This window comes from Heptranchias perlo, chromosome 1 (assembly GCF_035084215.1).
Source record: "Heptranchias perlo isolate sHepPer1 chromosome 1, sHepPer1.hap1, whole genome shotgun sequence".
Taxonomy (NCBI): Eukaryota; Metazoa; Chordata; class Chondrichthyes; order Hexanchiformes; family Hexanchidae; genus Heptranchias; species Heptranchias perlo.
The window spans coordinates 180,299,468-180,320,173 of NC_090325.1; the positions used below are offsets into that span (position 1 = coordinate 180,299,468).

General features: G+C 43.8%; 1 protein-coding gene across 2 annotated transcripts in view; it reads right to left on the reverse strand.

The window, feature by feature from the left end:
* Nucleotides 1-1,275: 1,275 nt before the first annotated feature.
* The window catches only part of man2b2 (mannosidase, alpha, class 2B, member 2), a 69,635-nt gene continuing 50,204 nt past the window's right edge, over nt 1,276-20,706 (reverse strand). The window contains exons 17-19 of one of the 2 annotated variants that reach the window (XM_067994328.1): nt 18,582-18,694; nt 10,570-10,687; nt 1,276-3,093 (exon numbers count right to left, since the gene is read on the reverse strand). In XM_067994328.1, the coding sequence (XP_067850429.1) occupies nt 2,999-3,093; nt 10,570-10,687; nt 18,582-18,694 (326 nt within the window). In that variant the 3' untranslated portion in view covers nt 1,276-2,998. Of the gene's footprint in view, nt 3,094-10,569; nt 10,764-18,581; nt 18,695-20,706 lie in introns of those variants that run through there. The other variant, XM_067994327.1, reaches the window with a different exon arrangement.

Here is a 20,706-nt window from a genome sequence, read left to right on the forward strand (position 1 = left end):
GCGCTTACTATTGTTATGTAGGCAAAAATGGCAGTGGATTTGCACACAGTAGGATTCCGCACACAGCGGATGAGATTAACGGCCAGTTAAAGAGTTTTGATGGTGCTGATTGAGAGATGAATATTGGCAGTGATACTGGGAGAACTCCCAGCTCTTCTTTGAATCTTTGCAATCCTAAACGTCCGCCTGATAGGGCAGACAGGGACTCAGTCTTGTTGAAAGACAGCACTTCCAATAATATGGCACTCCCTTCAGTTCTCGAATGGAGCTTGAATTCACAACCTTCAGACTTAGATGACAGTGCTACGGTTACAAATTTTGGATCCGCCTCAGATATTCTCGGGTCACTCCTGATCCTTGCATCTTAGATACAGGAGTATGCCCGTATTGCTTAATATCTAGTCAGATGATAGCCTAATCCAGGGGTGTAACAATAGCACTCCCTTGTGACCTGATCTGGACATCATGGCGTCCCAATCTGGATACAATTCTAGCTGTGCGGAGTGACAGTGTGCTGCAACAGAGGCGCCCAGGACTGAAACAAATTTGTTTTCGGGCGTCATCAGAATAAATCAGGCGTGCTTTGAGCGGCAATTATGCACCCCAATGTAATCCGCTTGTCGGGGCCGTACCAATTTTGTTACACACCGAGGCCCAGAGATAAGTCCGGGGGGTGGTGGGGGGGGGGAAGTGAAACGATCAAGAGAGGGTCGAGGGCTGGCTGGCAGCGGCCCGCAGCTGTTTTGTGAAGACCACATGTGCTCCTTCCAACTCCACAAAATCCTAAACATTTTTGGGGCTTTTTTTTTTTGAGTGGCCTCCAGAGGTCCCTGGCCTCCTAAGGACTGCAGGTCAGGCTGCTCAAGACCTGGCACATTGCAAGCTCTGACTAGAGGTTGGGATCAGATCAGCCATGATCTTATTGAATGGCGGAGCAGGCTCGAGGGGCCGATTGGCCTACTCCTGCTCCGATTTCTTATGTTCTTATGTTCTATTAGTCTGAAATGAGAGCAAGAGCCTCATATCAGGCGGCAGCCAGGGCCACCTAAAAAAAAAAGGCCCTGACAAATTTAGCAGTGGGCCAATGGCCCATGCAGATCGGGCCTCTGCTCTACCAAATTGGTTATCATCAAGCACGTTTTAGGCCCAGAAAACGGGTACAATGTTGTTAAATTTAGACCTCCATGTTTTTTGCAAGTGCCCTCACGCATCACATATGCTTTGCCAATCTTTTGAAAAGCAGATCGATTCATACTTTAATGAGATAAGGCCAAATGCAGATCCACAACTAGTTTATTTTGCAATTGTTAAGTGAACATAGAAACATTTATAATAATTCTCACTACACAATGACTTGATTCTGTAACACTCCTTGCAGCAAAAAGAAAATGAAACATGATACACTATTATTAGTGAGCTCACTTAACTTTTTCTGGTCAAACTTATTAATGAACCTGCTCTGTGCCTAGTCAGCTCTCTCAAACAAGGGAATCTGCCCACCCCTGGTCTCCCTTACCAAATCCAAACTGAACTGCCCATATGTTCCTTTTTTCTTTTTGCTGCTTCTGACCTCATGATGTTGAGGGTTGTCCGTCTGACTATTTCCTGGTTTAGTAGTCAATAAAACTGATCACCACTTCCTCCTCCACTGTGCCCCCGTCTCCCCGTCTCCCCAACCAAGAGTAGACTCCCAACAGACATTCCATGCTGGACTCAAATAAGGTTATTCCACTGCTAATAGGTGTGGATGTTTGGAGGAAATGTGAAGCAAGATAACAAATAACCTTCAGTAAATGTTCAACATATCTCCAACGCCTGGCTCATTAACATATTGACTCCTCTTTGTTTCAGCAGCTGCAACATATGGTTAAACGAAGTTCAAACCTGTGCAAACCCACCTTAATTTAAAATGCACCATTTAAATGCAACTAAATCACTTTTGTGGAAAAATGATCAAAAAAATCCCAAAAAGTAACAGCTACTGACAGAAAGGGCAAGGCTGCCAGCTTTTGGACAATTCTATCAATGTCACTCCAGTTTTCTATCTCACAGGTGACATAGCCAAGATTGAAAAGCCCTGTTTCTTTCGTGGATGCCAGAGGATGTGTGCCAATTAAAAATAGGATTCAAACTCAGATAGATGAGATGTGTGTTATAAATAGGATTGCATTAATAACGAGTTGAGTATGTACACCCAATGTCCTCAATAATACAGTAAATGTTGGTAATAGCACTAGATGCCTACACCGGCACTGAAACCAACTGAAAATAAGGGACAGTAGAGACAGGGGTATAGAGCTTGGCCAGGAACCAATGTTTTAACAAAATGTGACCAATAAGTAATAATGGATTAAATACTCCACATAACAATACGAGAAATGATGTTTAAACAATGAGTACATCCACTGATAAACAAATAAAAGATGAATCACCATCTAGAGGATTCTTCAAAAATTATTGCAACCATGATTTATAATATCAGATGATATGGGATGGGCGACTTTGAAAACTGATGAACACTTGGCGAGATTGGTGTTCCAATGCTGGCCGTGGTGCTCCAGCCTCTCCCAAAACAGGAAAATTATAGAAACTCCAGGTAAGTAAACGTTATTAATTTTCAAGGTATATGTCTAAAGACTAAATCGGTCAGTATTGAGTTTTTAAATGGTAAACTTCTGGATAAGGCCCGCAAAGTGTTTTATCTTGGTGCATTTCTTGAATACCCATTCATGAACAATAGGAGCTTTATTTTAAGGGTTGGTTTGCATATTCACATTGCCTATGCTTTGCATCGGCACTAAAAAAAAATATTTTCCACATTCTTCCTACTTAAGGAGTAACGTTATCCAATAGACTAGTTTTTCTTCTCTCAGCCAACAATGACAAACATGCCTGCTGGTGTTTTACACACAAAAAACAAGGTGCAACTTGACACAGGAACAGTGTAATATCGTGTTGGGTGAAAATTTTCGGACTTCACATTTTCTTCATAGTTTTCTTACTGTTGAAAATGTACAAAGAATGTTCTTATCTCCTTGGGCTGAATGGTGACAGTGAAGTCTTCAGTTAGCCATCTTGTGTCATTTTTAAGATCTGTGAAAGAAGACGGAATTAGGGATCGAAACATAACACTTCAATGCTTTTTGTTAGCAGTTTTAATAACACCACAAAAAAAAATTAGTAAAAATATTTTTGACTATTAGTAGATCTTTGTGGCGTTGCTCACAGTGAGGCAGAGGTTACACTGTTGCAACAAGGGTGGGGGCGAGGTGGAGGAGGGGGTACATATTTTGAGTGAAAGAATGTGTAAAGAGGTTTATAAGAGATCGCCTGATCGGTTCCTGCAAAATAAATAGTATTTTTCTTGACAACTGCAGAGATAAATATAAATGTGTTGCCTCACATGTAAACCTCTGCATGTAATACAGAGGATCCTTCATTGCTATGAAAAGCCATACCCTGAAGAGATGGGCAAAGTCCAAGAAGTATATAAAACTTTAGTCTAATGTTTTCTTATCTGCATCTTTTTTTCTTTATTAAATATTTTCCCCAATAGCACTTGTATTTAAGCAGGACCTTTAGGTAAAACATTTTGGGGGTTAAATTGGATAACCCCCGAAACCAGGCGCGGGGATTAACCCACGCCCGGTCGTTGAGATGCACTCTGAACATTCGTGCTGCCTGGTCATTTACTTAATATCCATGAGTAGTCAGGCCTAGCTGCACTGTTGAGTGGCTGCTCACCAGCAGGGGGGCCACGATATTGCGCGAGTGACTAGTATCACGTAACTGCAGCCTGCACCTCGTATTTGCAAAATATAAGATGGGGGTCCGCACGGAGTCTGAATGGAGATCAGACATCGCACACGTAAAACACAGATGCAGGTCCCGTCCCTATGTTTACAAACTGTTGAGTTATGTTAAAACATTGAATAAAGGTTGCGCACTACTAAATCCCACATCCTCCAAACTGCACGCCAGATCTCACCAAACTGACGATCTGAGTTGGTACCAGGCCTGCGAGAAAGCATGCACCGAAGTTCTCTGCTGATGCACTGGAGGCCTTGGTGCAAGAAGTAGACAGAAGGAGGGGCATCCAGACATATGCTGAAGAGGCAGCAGGGGACGAAGTCAATGCCAGGCACATAAGCACCATGAACATGGATGCAGTGCAGAAAGAAGTTCAATGCTTTGACACGAGTGATCAAGGTGAGTAAGGTCAACTGTCAAGTGGCGTCTCCTATCAACTGCACCACTAACCACATTCACTGATCCACACACTACACCTCCCATCACCCACATACCAACAAACTCTTCGAATCAGATGCATCCTCTCACCCTCACACATTGCCACTGTTGCAAGCCACACACCCACAACTCACAGGTCATGCACACTGGCAGCTACTCAACCATTACAGGCATATCAACCTTTGGCAGGCTCTAACTGGTGGGGTACCGCAAGGATCGCTGCTTGGACCTCAGCTATTTACAATCTATATTAATGACTTGGATGAAGGGACCGACTGTAATGTATCCAAGTTTGCTGATGATACAAAGCTGGAAAGTAAGCTGTGATGAAGACACAAAGGGCTCAATTTTAAACTTAAATTGCGGGTGCGTTGGGGGCTGCGAAAATTGCAGAAATGCAGAGCGGGTTCGGAAGCCGCTCCAACCCGCCGACTTCCGAGTTTCCCACAGACCCACCTGTGCGCGCGGGCATCCTGAATCTGGAAGTCCCGCCGGCTTGTTAAAGAACCAAATGTATCTCATTGAGGTACTTTAGGCACTTTACTTATGACATATTAGGTAGTTAGAATGATTTTTTAAACTTACCTGAGTGGCTTTCCCACGGCTTCTGATTCACATTCCCGCCAGAAATAGATAATGATGGTCCTTCTCATGAAAAAAAGGGTCACCGTTATGAAATACAGCATTACGGAACCAGTACTCAAGAAGCTCGACACCATCCAAGATAAAGCAGCCCGCTTGATTGGCACCCCATCCACCACCCTAAACATTCACTCCCTTCACCACCGGCGCACTGTGGCTGCAGTGTGCACCATCCACAGGATGCACTGCAGCAACTCGTCAAGGCTTCTTCGACAGCACCTCCCAAACCCGCGACCTCTACCACCTAGAAGGACAAGAGCAGCAGGCGCATGGGAACAACACCACCTGCACGTTCCCCTCCAAGTCACACACCATCCCGACTTGGAAATATATCGCCGTTCCTTCATTGTCGCTGGGTCAAAATCCTGGAACTCCCTTCCTAACAGCACTGTGGGAGAACCGTCACCACACGGACTGCAGCGGTTCAAGACGGCGGCTCACCACCACCTTCTCGAGGGCAATTAGGGATGGGCAATAAATGCCGGCCTTGCCAGCGACGCCCACATCCCGTGAACGAATAAAAAAAAAGTCACAGGGGCATTCAGGAAATCTCCCAATTTCCCATTTGGCCAGTCCACCCCTGGGTGGGCCTCACAAAAGGCATCACATTTGAGCCCAATCCAGTCTTCATCCAGCACCCACACACACGCACTTTCCAACAGGCATCACTGCAATCAGGGGCAAGAAGCCTGGCTGTTTTTTCCGTCCCTAGCCCAGGGACATTGATTATTCCCTTTTCATATTTCATCAATGTAAAAATGTTATTTTCACTTTTGGTTCTGTCCTCACCATCCCCATTTGGGGTAATAAAGACCAATCTATGCGGGAAAATAATTGCTCAAAAAGAGATAATTATGATGAAGGTGCACCCCAGATACTTTTTCTTGTGCCCAAACCAAAGGTCTGCTTGAACAGGCAAGCTCACTTTCCCTATTAAGAAAAATGTGACCGTACGCACACATCTGTGATAGCTGGCTGCAGGGCCAACAATGAATCTTTTTACAGAAGAGGTACACACTGGAAATGGTATGGATTGCCACCATAAGCTCCTGATCTTTCTGACTGATGAACAAATAACACTGACAGATCATGCATCGCAAGGACACACAGTGAATGGCCTGTCTTGCTGTCACTCGTAAGTACTTCTAGAAAATGGAGGCACAATTGCTTGCTGAAAACTGTTGGCTGCTATCTTCAATCCCTTCAGCTAACAGCCATGGTTCGGGAACCTGCATGAACTTTGGACTCGAGCTTCTCATATTAGGCACAGACGCCCGATCGAAAGCATTATTAAAAACATTTCTAACAGAAAAAATTATATTGTAGAGATAAATTCAAGCATTTTCTTGTAAATTGTAATCATTGACATGGCATTACAAACCTTGTTTTCAATAGTAGGTTCTCAGTTTGCAGGAGATCCAAGACAGTGGCTAAAAATATTTTCAAAAAATATTTTGCTTGATATGATTCATCCACCTTTTCCACTGAGCTGTGAAAGAGGCTTTTAGCTTTTTTTTAAAAAAAAAAGCATTTAAAAGGGTTTATGTACAAGCAGGTGAAGAGAGCAGGGGTGCATCGGGCGATTCAAGGCCTGATGGCCAAGGCTACGATGGTGATGGCAGGCACAGGAGGAATTTCATCAGCAAGAGGAACGACCAGAGGGTAAATGATGATGGCAACAGATGGGCAGATGCCAGATGAGCAAGACTTGAAGCCCATGATGGTGGAAGCTGGAGGTTTGGAAATTGGGATTGAGAGGTTGGGATGTGAGGCCTGAGGTGGTTGGCTCAAGACCTGACCATTACTACCACCAAGGACATAAAATTGGGGAGGGGGGGTGGGGGAAGGGCATGAGAGGCCTGAAATTCCAATTGGGCACTGCAAACAGGTCAGGTATGTTGGATCGTGTGGTATGATCAAAGCCTGACCACTACTACTGAGAAAAGGCATCCAGGTGGGCACCTAGATTCCAGAACTGTTAGCAACACTAATAGATCAGTATCCCTGATGACACTAGTTGAGCATAATAACCTCTTATAAAACTTCAATTTCACCATGGACAATGCCATGGGAGATGTGCTACTAACATATTAAGAGTCTTGTCGGCAGTGCGCATTTGCTGTAAGTGTACACTTACTTCATGCAACACTTGCCTTGTCACACTTTCCCCATCACATTCTTCTGACTCACTGTGAGCAGTGCCAAAAGAAATCCGCTATTTGTTTTGTGTACAGCATGGATCTTCTATAACAATTTCCTGTCATATCTTGCCTTTCCAGCATGAAGGAACGGTAGTGTAGTGGTTATGTTACTAGACTAGTAATCCTGGACTAATAATCTAAGCCCAATTTCAAATCCCACCATTAGAATTTGAATTTAGTTTTAAAAATCTGGAAATAAAAAGCTGGTATCAGTATAAGTGACCATGGTACCGTTGGTTTCCTAAAAACCCAACTGGTTCACTAATGTCCTTAAGGAAGTAAACCTGGTATCCTTACCCGGTCTGGCCTACATGTGACTCCAGTCTCACACCTATGTGGTTGACACTCAACTGTCCTCTGAAATGGTCTAGCAAGCCACTCAGTTTGAGGGATGGGCAATAAATGCCAGCCTTGCCAATGACACCCACATCCCGAGAATGAATTTTTAAAAAATGTTAAACCTAACAAATTTACTATATATGCTTACCCCTGAGACCTCCAAGTAAAAGGCATTACACTCCATAATGCCACCCACCTGACCTTAGCTTTTTGGCCCTCCCGTTGCTCCTTGCTTCCCTGGTCAAGATCCCCTCCACTCCCTGATGCCAGCCTGGAGCACTGGCCATATCCCACTGCCTGTCACTGCGTATAAGAAACAGAAAGAGAAGAGAAGAAAAACAGACAGAGAAAAACAGACACAAGATGGATAAAAACATAAAGCAGAGAACTGGAGAAAAGCAGTATAGCAGACAGAAAGTAAACCGAAAAAAGGGGAGAGAAATACAACAGAAAGCTAGGAGCACAAACATGGATGTACCATGCTTTTTGTAGCACAGAGACAACAGACACATGTCAGATTAAAAAAAAGACATATGGATCATGTTGAGTTGGAGAATAAGGCTACCCATGCACATAGACACGTGATGGCTGAAGTGTGACAGGACAGACAGGAAAGCCTCACAGTTGTATCGTTGATTTTTAAAAAAAGTTTCACAATCTCTAAATTAAGTGTGGAAGTTGCAGTCTGCTCATTGATATGAAACAAAACCACTTCCTAGAACATCTATGCCAGGTGTGAAAATTGCTGTTGAGAGTAGCTGATGACTTTAAAAAACAGAAAAGGCAATGACAAGAATTAGATTTGATGTGGAGATGCCGGTGATGGACTGGGGTAGACAAATGTAAGGAATCTTTCAACATCAGGTTATGGTCCAACAGTTTTATTTGAAAATCACAAGCTTTCGGAGGCTTTCTCCTTCGTCAGGTGAGTGTGTGATTCCTTGAAGGTTACCGCATATATAGTCAGAGAACAATGCCTGGTGATTACAGATAATCTTTCCAACTGTCCGTTGTCAAGGCAATCAGACAGAGAGACAGTACATACAGGACTACTGAATATACAAACAGTCCGAACCCAAAGACAGAGAGAGAGAGAGAGAGAAACATCTGAAAGGAAGAGAAAGAGAAAGAATGACCAGTTGTATTAAAAACAGATAACTCTTTTTTCGCTGGTGGGGTTACGTGTAGCGTGACATGAACCCAAGATCTCGGTTGAGGCCGTCCTCATGGGTGCGAAACTTGGCTATCAATTTCTGCTCGACGATTTTGCGTTGTCGTGTGTCTCGAACGCCGCCTTGGAGAACGCTTACTCGAAGATCGGTGGCTGAATGTCCTTGACTGCTGAAGTGTTCCCCGACTGGGAGGGAACCCTCCTGTCTGGCGATTGTTGCGCGGTGTCCGTTCATCCGTTGTCGCAGTGTCTGCATGGTCTCGCCGATGTACCATGCTCCGGGGCATCCTTTCCTGCAATGTATGTGGTAGACAACGTTGGCCGAGTCACAGGAGTATGAACCATGTACCTGGTGGGTGGTGTCCTCTCGTGTGATGGTGATATCTGTGTTAATGATCTGGCATGTCTTGCAGAGGTTGCCGTGGCAGGGTTGTGTGGTGTCGTGGACGCTGTTCTCCTGAAAGCTGGGTAATTTGCTGTGAACGATGGTCTGTTTGAGGTTGGGTGGCTGTTTAAAGGCGGGTCCTGGAGGTGTGGGGATGGCCTTAGCGATGTGTTAGTCATCGATGACATGTTGAAGGCTGCGGAGAACATGGCGTAGTTTCTCCGCTCCGGGGAAGTACTGGACGACGAAGGGTACTCTGTTGGTTGCGTCCCGTGTTTGTCTTCTGAGGAGGTCTATGCGATTTTTCGCTGTGGCCCTTCGGAACTGTCGATTGACGAGTCGAGTGCCATATCCCGTTCTTACGAGGGCGTCTTTCAGCGTCTGTAGGTGTCCATCGCGTTTCTCCTCGTCTGAGCAGATCCTGTGTATTCGCAGGGCCTGTCCATAGGGGATGGCCTCTTTGACGTGGTTAGGGTGGAAGCTGGAAAAGTGGAGCATCGTGAGGTCGTCCGTGGGCTTGCGTAAGAGTGAGGTGCTGAGGTGCCCGTCTTTGATGGAGATCCGTGTGTCCAAGAAAGAAACCGATTCTGAGGAGTAGTCCATGGTGAGTTTGATGGTGGGATGGAACTTGTTGATGTTATCGTACCCACCAGGTACATGGTTCATACTCCTGTGACTCGGCCAACGTTGTCTACCTCATACGTTGCAGGAAAGGATGCCCCGGAGCATGGTACATTGGCGAGACCATGCAGACACTGCGACAACGGATGAACGGACACAGTGCAACAATCGCCAGACAGGAGGGTTCCCTCCCAGTCGGGGAACACTTCAGCAGTCGAGGACATTCAGCCTCCGATCTTCGAGTAAGCATACTCCAAGGCGGCGTTCGAGACACACGACAACGCAAAATCGTCGAGCAGAAATTGATAGCCAAGTTCCGCACCCATGTGGATGGCCTCAACCGGGATCTTGGGTTTTGTGTCACGCTACACGTAACCCCATCAGCGAAAAAAGAGTTATCTGTTTTTAATACAACTGGTCATTCTCTCTCTTTCTCTTCCTTTTGGATGTCTCTCTCTCTCTCTCTTTCTCTCTCTCTGGGTTCGGACTGTTTGTATATTCAGTAGTCCTGTATGTACTGACTCTCTGTCTGATTGCCTTGACAACGGACAGTTGGAAAGATTATCTGTAATCACCAGGCATTGTTCTCTGACTATATATGCGGTAACCTTCAAGGAATCACACACTCACCGGACGAAGGAGAAAGCCTCCGAAAGCTTGTGATTTTCAAATAAAACTGTTGGACTATAACCTGGTGTTGTAAGATTCCTTACAAGAATTTGATTGTATTTAGAATTAAAAAGTAGTGTAAATACAGGGAGCTGGCTCATGGATACTGGCCTCCCGGAATATGACCCAAACAAGCACCAGTATACAAGCAACCATAACCGAACTGGGAGTGCTTTAATGTGGGTAATGGGCGTCAAAAGTGAAAGAAATGTTCCAATCACAGGAATATAGTGTTCCTTACTTCGATAATCACAAAAATTCATTTAAAAAAAAAGTAAACTGAAGTAACTCACCCATATTATGTTGCTGTGCTGTTCTCCACTTCCAGCGTTTGAGTGTGTTAATGTTCCAGATTCCTGTGAGTGAGCGCTCTTCAACAGACACCACTGTTCCCAAAACCTTCAGCAGGTCCTGTCATAGGTGTCATGCATAAAGAAAATTTAGACTTCATCTAATTAATGGGGGACTTGAGTCTCATGTAACTGGTCTGCAAATAAAAAGCCACTGATCAACAAAAATACGATAAATTTTAAAACTCAGTTTGGTTCCTGCATTGGAAAATGAAGAATTTTCTCAAATTTTGTGCATTATTAATTGAATGTATTTCTCCAACACAGGTTTAATTATATTCCTTCCCCATATCCATGCACTTTAGATTTGCTGCATCATTTACCACTCCCTCAGAGACCATGCAGATAGGAAGCTTGTACCCAGCCACTTGACTATTTAGTTTTGGTTCTCAGGTGAGAGTGGGAGGTAGTCAACAGGCAGACATGGACACAGAAACTCAGACATGCATTAATTAGACATCAGGAATACAGAGATATTGGGCACCAAGAAACAAATCGACAGTAAAATGTAGATACATGAATGCTATCAGTATTAGGAATAAGATATCAGAACTGGAGTCTGTTGTGGAAGTGGGGAACTATGACGTATTATAAAAATCAGAAACATGGCTGACTCCAAGGAATGGTAACAAATACAACATACAGGGTTACAGAAAGCTAAACAGTCAGGAGAGGAAGTGGTGTAGACCTACATGTCAGGGACACCTGGGAGATTAATTACATTGATTCTATGTGAGCTGGAAAGTTACAACATGGACTACTCTGGTTAGACATCTTTAATGTGAAAAAGGCAATGCTAACACAAGGGGGTAGGCTACAGACCACAAGGTCAGAAGAAAAAGGAAGATAGTTTGTTCAATGGAGGAATAAAAGGGTACATGTAAAAAAGCAACTTTGAATCAGCCAATACAAGTTGGAAATACCCACAGATTTTGGAATCTGAGTTAGTAAAACATAATGCCAGACTTTCATGGCCCAGTAGGTCTGAGAACCCACAAGAGGCAGTGCATATTGGCCTGGTAAAGGTAACTCAGAAAACATACAGGAAACGGAAGCTGTGACACCCTTGAGAGTGGCGATCAAAAAATGACTAAGTTCGCTGTGATCTGGAATTCAGAAAAACTGAGGACTAGGAGCCAGGAGTCTTGGTATAAATTTTTACACTTCAAACAAATGAGGGAAAATCTGAAGCAAATTGACTGGCAGGATTTGTTAAACAACATTTCAATGAAGGACAAGTGGAACACACGTAATACTGTACTCTGACGTAAGCAGGATAAATATATTTCTAGGATCGACAAACATGCATGATCCTAAACGTATGAGCAAAAAAGTCTGAAGTGAAATAAAGGGCAAGAATGCCCTTTACAGATTATGCAGGGAGAAAGATGAAGAGGCTCATTGGGATGAATATAGTAACTTGCAGAATCATGTTAAAAAGGGTAAAGAGAGACAGTCATGGAAGTGAGAACTTTAAAAGATGCAAATAGGCTTAAACAGAGAATAAGCTCAAGATAGTTAATATCCTGAATGATTACTTCCCCCAAGTATTCACAAGAGAAGACAATGAGCAACTAAGTAGCAATAATTCAAAGTAGAATTAATTACTTTGATATTAATGAGAAGAAAGTCCGATAACAAACAAATCGTAATAGGTGATGGGTATTTACCCCATAACAGTGGGATGCAAGGGAGAAAACAACATACATTAACCGTGATCATGAGGGAATTGATACACTGGAAACTGACTATCGTGGAGCTCATTTCCAAAAAGGGAACTACAGACCAATTAGTCTTACTTCAATTCCATGTACAATAATGGAATTATTGGGAGTAAATTTGATTAAATTTATACAATAACAACTTGGCAAACAGCAGTCATTATGGATTAAGAAGATCCTGCCTAAACAATTCCCTTGACCTTTTTGAAGAAATGACTTTCCAAGTGGACTGTGGAAAGTCCTACTGGATGGTGGTATCGAGACTTCCAAAAAAGCTTTTGACAAAAGATCCACACAAAAGTCTATCTAAGTTCATAGGGGTGGGAGTTCAGGGTAAAATCTGGTAATGGATTAAAAAAATGGCTCATCTGTAAGAATCAGTAGGTAATAGTTAAAGGAATTATGTCAAGGTGAAGGAGTGGGGAGAATGAACTGAATGGGGTATCACAGGAATCACTGTTAGGGCTCCTACTGTTTCCAATGTACATAAATTACTTTGATTCAGAAGCACAATGCAAACTGGTCAAATTGGCAGACAATGCCAAGTTCGGAGGGCAAATTGAGTCATAGCAGGCAATTTAGGAACTATAAAACGAGTCAAGACAAATATGTAAATGGATAGAACATTGGCAAATTTAATTTAAGCAGTAATACTACACCATAGGTAGAAGAAAAGGGCAACAAGAGCACAAAATGAAAAGTGCTGAAATAGCAGCTAAAGATGAAGTTTAAAGAGACCTAGGGGTTTTAGTAGACTCAACACTCAGTATGTCCAAACACTGCAGAGCAGCAATTAACAAAACAAATAGAATGTTGACCTATAAAGTCAAAACAGTAAAGTACAAGTCAGAGAAAGTCATGCTTAAACCCTATAGTGCTATAGACAATACTTAGAGTTCTGTGCACAGTTCCAATCTCCATATTATAAAAAGGATGTAGAGGCACTGGAGAAGGTGCAAAAAAGATTCACAAGGATGATACCAGAACGGAGAGGATATACTTAGCAGGAAAGGCTGATCAGGCTGGGGCTCTTTTCTCTAGAAAAGAGAAGGCTGAGGGGTGACCTGATAGAGGTCTTTAAGATTATGAAAGTGTTTGATAGGGTAGACGTAGAGAAGATGTTTCCACTTGTGGGGGAGACCAAAACTAGGGGCCATAAATATAAGATAGTCACCAATAAATCCAATAGGGAATTCAGGAGAAACTTCTTTACCCAAAGAGTGGTAAGAATGTGGAACTTGCTAACACAAGGAGTAGTTGAGGCAAATAGCACAGATGCATTTAAGGGGAAGCTAGATAAGCACATGAGGGAGAAAGGAATAGAAAGATATGCTGATACGGTTAGATGAAATGGGGTGGGAGGAGACTTGTGTGGAGCATAAACTTCGACATAGACCAGTTGGGCAGAATGGCCTGTTTCTGTGCTGTAGATTCTACGTAACAGGTCTGGTCAGATCACGGGCCCGATATTACCATGGCGGCGGGTTCGTGGCAGGGGGTAGATTGGGCGTGTGGGTAACGCGCCCGGTGAAATCAGTCTGCCCCGCATGCAATCGCAGGCTGATTGGATCCACTTACCTGTTCTTCCGGGTTCCCCGCTGCTAAGCTGCGCGGCGGGTGGACTGCGCATGCGCAGTACTGTCAGCTGGAGGAGCTCTATTTAAAGGGGCAGTTCTCCACTGACTGATGCTGCAAGAAATAGGAAAAATTACAGCATGGAGCAGCCCAGGGGGAAGGCTGCTCCGAGGTTTAATGATGTCTCACTCCAGCTCTTATTGGATGGGGTGAGGAGGAGGGGGAGGACAGAGATCTTTCCCCCGGCGGGCGGGAGGATGCGGCCTGCCTCTGCCACCAAGAAGGCCTGGCTCGAGGTGGCAGAGGAGGTCACCTGCACCACAAACATATCGCTCACCTGCATACAGTGCAGGAGGCGCTGCAATGACCTAAGTAGGTCAGCCAAAGTGAGTACACTTACCCATTCCCCTACACTCCGTCTGCCACATCACTGCCCCCACCCCACATCTCCTTCTACACAGCCAACACTACTCTGTCACATCACTCCTCACACTCACTCAAAGCTCATCCTCATCTTACCTGCACTTACTCACCTCGCCAGTACTCATCCCGCCACTACCACTCAACCCAGTCCTCATACAATCTCATGGCTCTATCTCATACTCACCCTCTCATGCATCTCTTTCACAGTCAGCCTCACTCAACCTGCCACTACCTGTGCTGCAGCCACAGGGCATGCATCACATATGTGCAGTAGGAAGCGTAAGGCAAACATGTCGTGAGCATGAACGGGATGCACAAGGGTGTTTGAGAGTTTGTCATGGTTTTTACTTACATTTAATTTCTGATTAACTCACATTACATATTATACTGGCACCACTACTGTCACGTCTTTGCGAATCTTGTCTGGTTTGTGCAATAATGCCCTTTCCTGAGGATCACAATGAAGACCCACAACCAATGCCACCCATTGTGTCACTGCAGAGTGGGTGTAGGTGTATTTTCAGGGCTCTTTTGTGCAGACGACTGAGAGACACCGGCGATGTCCCCGGTGGCACCCTGGAAGGATGCGGAGAAGTTGTTGAGGGCAGTGGCGACTTTGACAGCGACAGGTAAGAAGATGGTGCTCGGGCCAGCCGGGAGCAGCTCGGCATGAAGGAGGCTGCAGATGTCCACGACTACATGTCGAGTGACTCTGAGCCTCCGTGTGCACTGCTGCTCAGAGGTCCAAGAAGCTGAGCCTCGGTCTGTGGACCCTGTGGCGAGGGTAGTGCCCTCTGCGACGCATCTCTCTCTGCGGTTGCCCTCCCTCCTGCTGTGCAGGTGGATGTGTCACAGCACTGTGTTGTGGAGCTCCACATGTCAGAGGTGGACGGCGTGGCCAGTGTGGCTGGTGATGCTGTTCCCCCTCAGAGGAGGTCATGACTGCAGCTACGGCGGCCCCCATCCGGAAGATGTACATCTGAGGGGGTCCGCAAGGTAGGTACATGTGTCTGGACACCGGGGTAAGTGTGCAAGTTGGTGAATTTTATTGTTAGGAGGAGGGTGGTGGAGGCCAAACTTTGTCCAAAGTGACAGAGTGGCCTCCTGCAATGAGTGAGGGTCTCCCCCACCACCTGTCAAATGGACCTTTGCAGCTGCCACAGGCTGATGGCTGCAACACGTCCATTTGAACTGGGAGTGTTTCCCCCAGTACGGGAAACAGTCCCAGTCAGTTGCAAAATCCCATTCCTGCTAAAATATCAGGTCAATCAGGTCTGTAAACAACCTGAAGTACCTGTTCAATTCCTTTAAGTGGCACCCCGCCGGCTTTAATTGTCGGCGGGAGTCCCACATGCGGGGGCTGCGCGCGCATGTGAGCGCGTCAGTGGGAAACCCGGAAGTGGGCGGGTTGGAGCCAGGCTCCCAACCCACCCCGGGAATCCCCGAATTTCGCAGCCCCGCCGCCACCAACGCACCCGATCGCGGGTGCAAAAATCGAGCCCCACATCTTTAATACAGCCTCCAGTTCTGGCCACTGAGACACAGGGGAGACACTCAGGCTGTGAAGGCAGTTCAGAGCAGAGCCGTAACACTGATTCTTTGTGTAAGAGGACTGATTTTTCAGGAAAGAGTAAATAAACTTTTCAGCTTTTTAAGGCGGTGACTGAGAGGTGATCTTATAGAGGGATATAAGACAGTAAATGGTATCGAAAAGATAGACCTGGAACACAACTTCAAACTAGACCATGAGAGTAGAACAATGGGACACATATTGAAACTAGTATAAAGGCAAATTTAAGACTGATGTCAGGAAGTGTTTCTTCACACAGAGTGATCAACATGTGGAATGGATTTCTGGGTAGGGTAGTGGAGACAAAAACCTAAGAATCATTAAGAAATAGTTGGATGCTGTGAAAGGGGATGAACTGTAGGGCTTTGAAGTAGGTTGAATAGCCTTCCTAATCTGTATCTATTTTGCTATCTTGTGAAAGAGAAAAACAAACATTTAACTCCTCATCTGTAAAGAAGTTACAAGAGCTCATATTTTTGTTCTTCAACTTAGTAGTTTGGGGTAGGGGGGTGGAGAGAAGACAGCAGGAGCACCTATTAACTGAACCACAATTACCACATCACAAGCAACTTGACCTTCAATTGCGAACTGATGTGAGCATTTTTGCACACACAGCTGACCACTCTCAAATTCATATTAGTTTCTGTATTATGGGAGGTAGGGGTAGAGGAGGGGGAGGTGAATTTAATGATGTCAGTAAAACCACTCGGGAGTTTTTTAAAAAAAACTAATAAACATACAACCAAAATTTGTACTCGACATAGTTTTAGTGTCAACAATTGGTGATCTTTTCTTTTTATGGGCCTTGAATTTGTTCCGTATTTGCACCCAGACCCATGCGTAACCTGGGTGCAAACCAATTACGTGGCTTAAAAGATCGCAGAATTTTAGGCGTAAGTGAATTACGCACATAACTACAACGCACCCAAATCTCCTCTTTTATCGACCCCTCCACCAGAACGCATCTTGGCCCATAAAACTGGCCACCCACCCAAGTTACACAGCCTCAGATATGAGTTTCCTGAAATTGCACTTGCTCAGAAGCTCTCTTAAAATTACAACCAGATTATCAGATGCAGCAGGAAACAAAGTCATTTTTCTGGTGTTTTATTGCAAATGTTTGAGCGTTTTAAAATTTTTTTTTTCTGTGTCTCGAGATCGGGAGAACGGATGCATTTTCAGGTCTAACTTTCAGGATACACCCACGCAGGAAATTCAAGGCCATGCAGTCCCCACTTGCACCAATACTACAGAGTGCTTTGTGCTGGTGGTCACATGGTGTGCGCAGTTTAAAAACTATACTGTGGGACATGGCAAGAGCAGAGCAGAGCAAAGAAAAGTACCATCTCAAATGCCTTGCAGTTATTGCATTTTACAGAATCTATATATTGTCCAGAGACATCACGTGTTTAAGAGCTGCACAGGGAAGGAAAGCAATTTCAGAGAGCTTAAAATCTAGACAACTTTAATAATACATATGCTAGAGACAGCAGAGTTTATGCATATTTATTTATTCTCTTTTAATGTCAATAAAATTTGAAATCTGAGAATTAATCCCCTATAATAATTTCTAACTGTAGATCATAGCTAGTTTTCATAGTGTATTAAAATAAAACACTAAAAACACATGTTTAGTTAACTGTATGCAACATTTTGATCCAAATGATTTCACTTTCTAGGCCTCAATATCATTTACCTCAAATTGCTTCACAAAAACTAGTTTGAGATGGTTTTCCGTTTATCCTAGAATCCATTTTGCAATGTAAGCTCATTGCCCATTTTGGGTTTCATTATGGCTGGGAACTTTATCAGAGCTTCTCCTGTTCTGCCGCCTTAACTTTGGCAGTAGTTCGGTGCAAACAGGGTTTCCGCTGAACTTCCACCAAACTTACAGCAGAGCAGTGAGACAAGCCCCAAGGAAATTCCCTCCGTACGTCTCATACCATTCCCTATTTAAGATGGTGGGCAAGGTCCCAGGCCTCTACCATTGCACAACCAATCACAATGATCCAATTGTGAATAACAGGAGCTAAATCACTCTCTGGGAAAGCATCTCAACTTTGCTCACGCAGTACACTTTTATCAATTTTTGACAAATCACAGCTTTGGGTTCATTTCCCTTTCCAACATAATTGTGTTGCACGCTAAACAGCTGCCTATTGACACTGAAGAAATACAAACTATAGGTCAGATGATTTTGTATTGGTTAAAAACAAACAAATAAAATGTTATCATCTGTGTATACTTCTAAAGTTAAAATGCATCATCTGAAGATCAGAGTGATGCTCAGGAATAAAGCAAAGCATGTACATTCAAAAATATATTCAAGTCTGAACACTATCATAAATTGTTAAGGACCATAAATTATGCCTTGGGATACTAGTGTGTGAATGCTTAACACATTTGCTTGAAATTCCTCTCTCCACTACTGTAGTGGAGCGGTTTACATGGAGCAGGAGGGAGGGAGAGAGAGAGAGGAAAGAAGGAAGGAAAACAAAGAAAGAATTTCACACAAATGTGTTGTTTTCATACACTAGTATCCCACAGTGTAATTGCAGGTTTGAACTGTCTGAGGATTTACTCAACATATATGTATGCTTTATATTATGCAGGACTACTCTATATGCTTCCTATAATACTGCTAAAGAGAGGAATGACTGACAGACCTTCAGCTTGACTGTCACAGGTTGGGACAGGACGGGGTCTTCATCCACTTCATACAAATGCATAATTCTCAATAGCACCCGATGGAAGTCTGGGTCAGGCTGTTTAGATTTACCTTAAAAAGGAGAAAGCTACATTAGCCACTCTGAAGTAGATATTTAAAACAAATAGATCATTTTCAGTAAATTGCCAGCTACTCCTAGATAAGTGGAATGCCTCACAATATATACAGGATTTTATTAAGCATTAGCTACAGTGTATAAGATATTGAAACTGAAGAAGCATATCAATAGACTGCTTCTATTTTATCTCTGCACTTCCAAAAGTGCAGATAAGGGAGTCGATTTCAACCCTAACTGCATGGCAGAATCCGGGCAGGTGTACAGTTAAAGGCGAGCAGGATACTTAACTGCATGGAACTTTACCCTTTCCCGCCGTCTCCAATATTAATCTGCATGGTATAGGAACAGGAATAGGCCATTCAACTCCTTGAGCCTGCTCCATTATTCAATGAGATCATGGCTGATCTGTACCTCAACTCCATTCACCTATCTTTGCCCCATATTCCTTGATACCTTTACCTAACAAAAATCTATTGATCGCAGTCTTGATAGCTCCAAATGTCCCACGATCCACAGGCTTTTGGGGGAGACAATTCCAGATTTCTAATGCCTTTTGTGCAAAGAAGTGCTTTCTAATTTCCCTAGTAAATAGCCTCGCTCTAATTTTAAGATTATTTCCCCATGTTCTTGATTCCCCTATCAGAGGAAATAGTTTCTCTCTCTATCTACCTTATCATATCCTTTTAACATTTTAAACACCTCAATCAGATCACCCCTCAATCTTCTATACTCAAGGGAATACAAGTCAAGTTTATGCAACCTGCCCTCATAGCTTAACCCTTTTATTCTCGGAATTATTCTGGTGAATCTGCACTGCATCTCCTCCAAGGCCGATATATTCTTCCTGAGGTGCGCTGCCAAAAACTGAACGGAGTACTCCAGCTGGAGTCTGACCAAGGCTCTATACAACTGAAGCATAATTTCCTCCCCTTGTAATCCAGCCCCCTTGAGCCAACATTCCATTAGCCTTTTTGGTTGTTTTTTGTATGTAGGAACATAGGAATATAGGAACAGGAGTAGGCCATTCAGCCTCTCGTGCCTGCTTTGATAAGATCATGGCTGATCTGTGATCTAACTCCATATACCTGCCTTTGGCCCATATCCCTTAATACCTTTGGTTGCCAAAAAGCTATCTATCTCACATTTAAATTTAGCAATTGAGCTAGTATCAATTGCCGTTTGCGGAAGAGAGTTCCAAACTTCTACCACCCTTTGTGTGTAGAAATGTTTTCTAATCTCGCTCCTGAAAGGTCTGGCTCTAATTTTTAGACTGTGTCCCCTACTCCTAGAATCCCCAACCAGCGGAAATAGTTTCTCTCTTTCCACCCTATCTGTTCCCCTTAATATCTTATAAACTTCGATCAGATCACCCTTTAACCTTCGAAACTCTAGAGAAAACAACCCCAATTTGTGTAATCTCTCCTCGTAACTTAACCCTTGAAGTCCAGGTATTATTCTAGTAAACCTATGCCGCACTCCCTCCAAGGCCAATATGTCCTTCCGAAGGTGCGGTGCCCAGAACTGCTCACAGTACTCCAGGTGCGGTCTAACCAGGGTTTTGTATAGCTGCAGCATAACTTCTGCCCCCTTGTACTCTAGATATAAAGGCCAGCATTCCATTAGCCTTATTGATTATTTTCTGCATCTATTCATGACACTTCAATGATCTATGTACCTGAACCCCTAAGTCCCTTTGGACATCCACTGTTTTTAACTTTTTACCATTTAGAAAGTACCCTGTTCTGTCCTTTTTTGATCCAAAGTGGATGACCTCACATTTGCCTACGCTGAATTCCATTTGCCACAGTTTTGCCCATTCACCTAATCAATATCGCTTTGTAATTTTATGTTTTCATCTACACTGCTTACAATGCCACCAATCTTTGTGTCATCGACAAACTTAGATATGAAACTTTCTATGCCTTCATCTAAGTCATTAATAAATATTGTGAATATTTGAGGCCCCAAGACAGATCTTTGCGGGACTCCACTAGTCACATCCGGC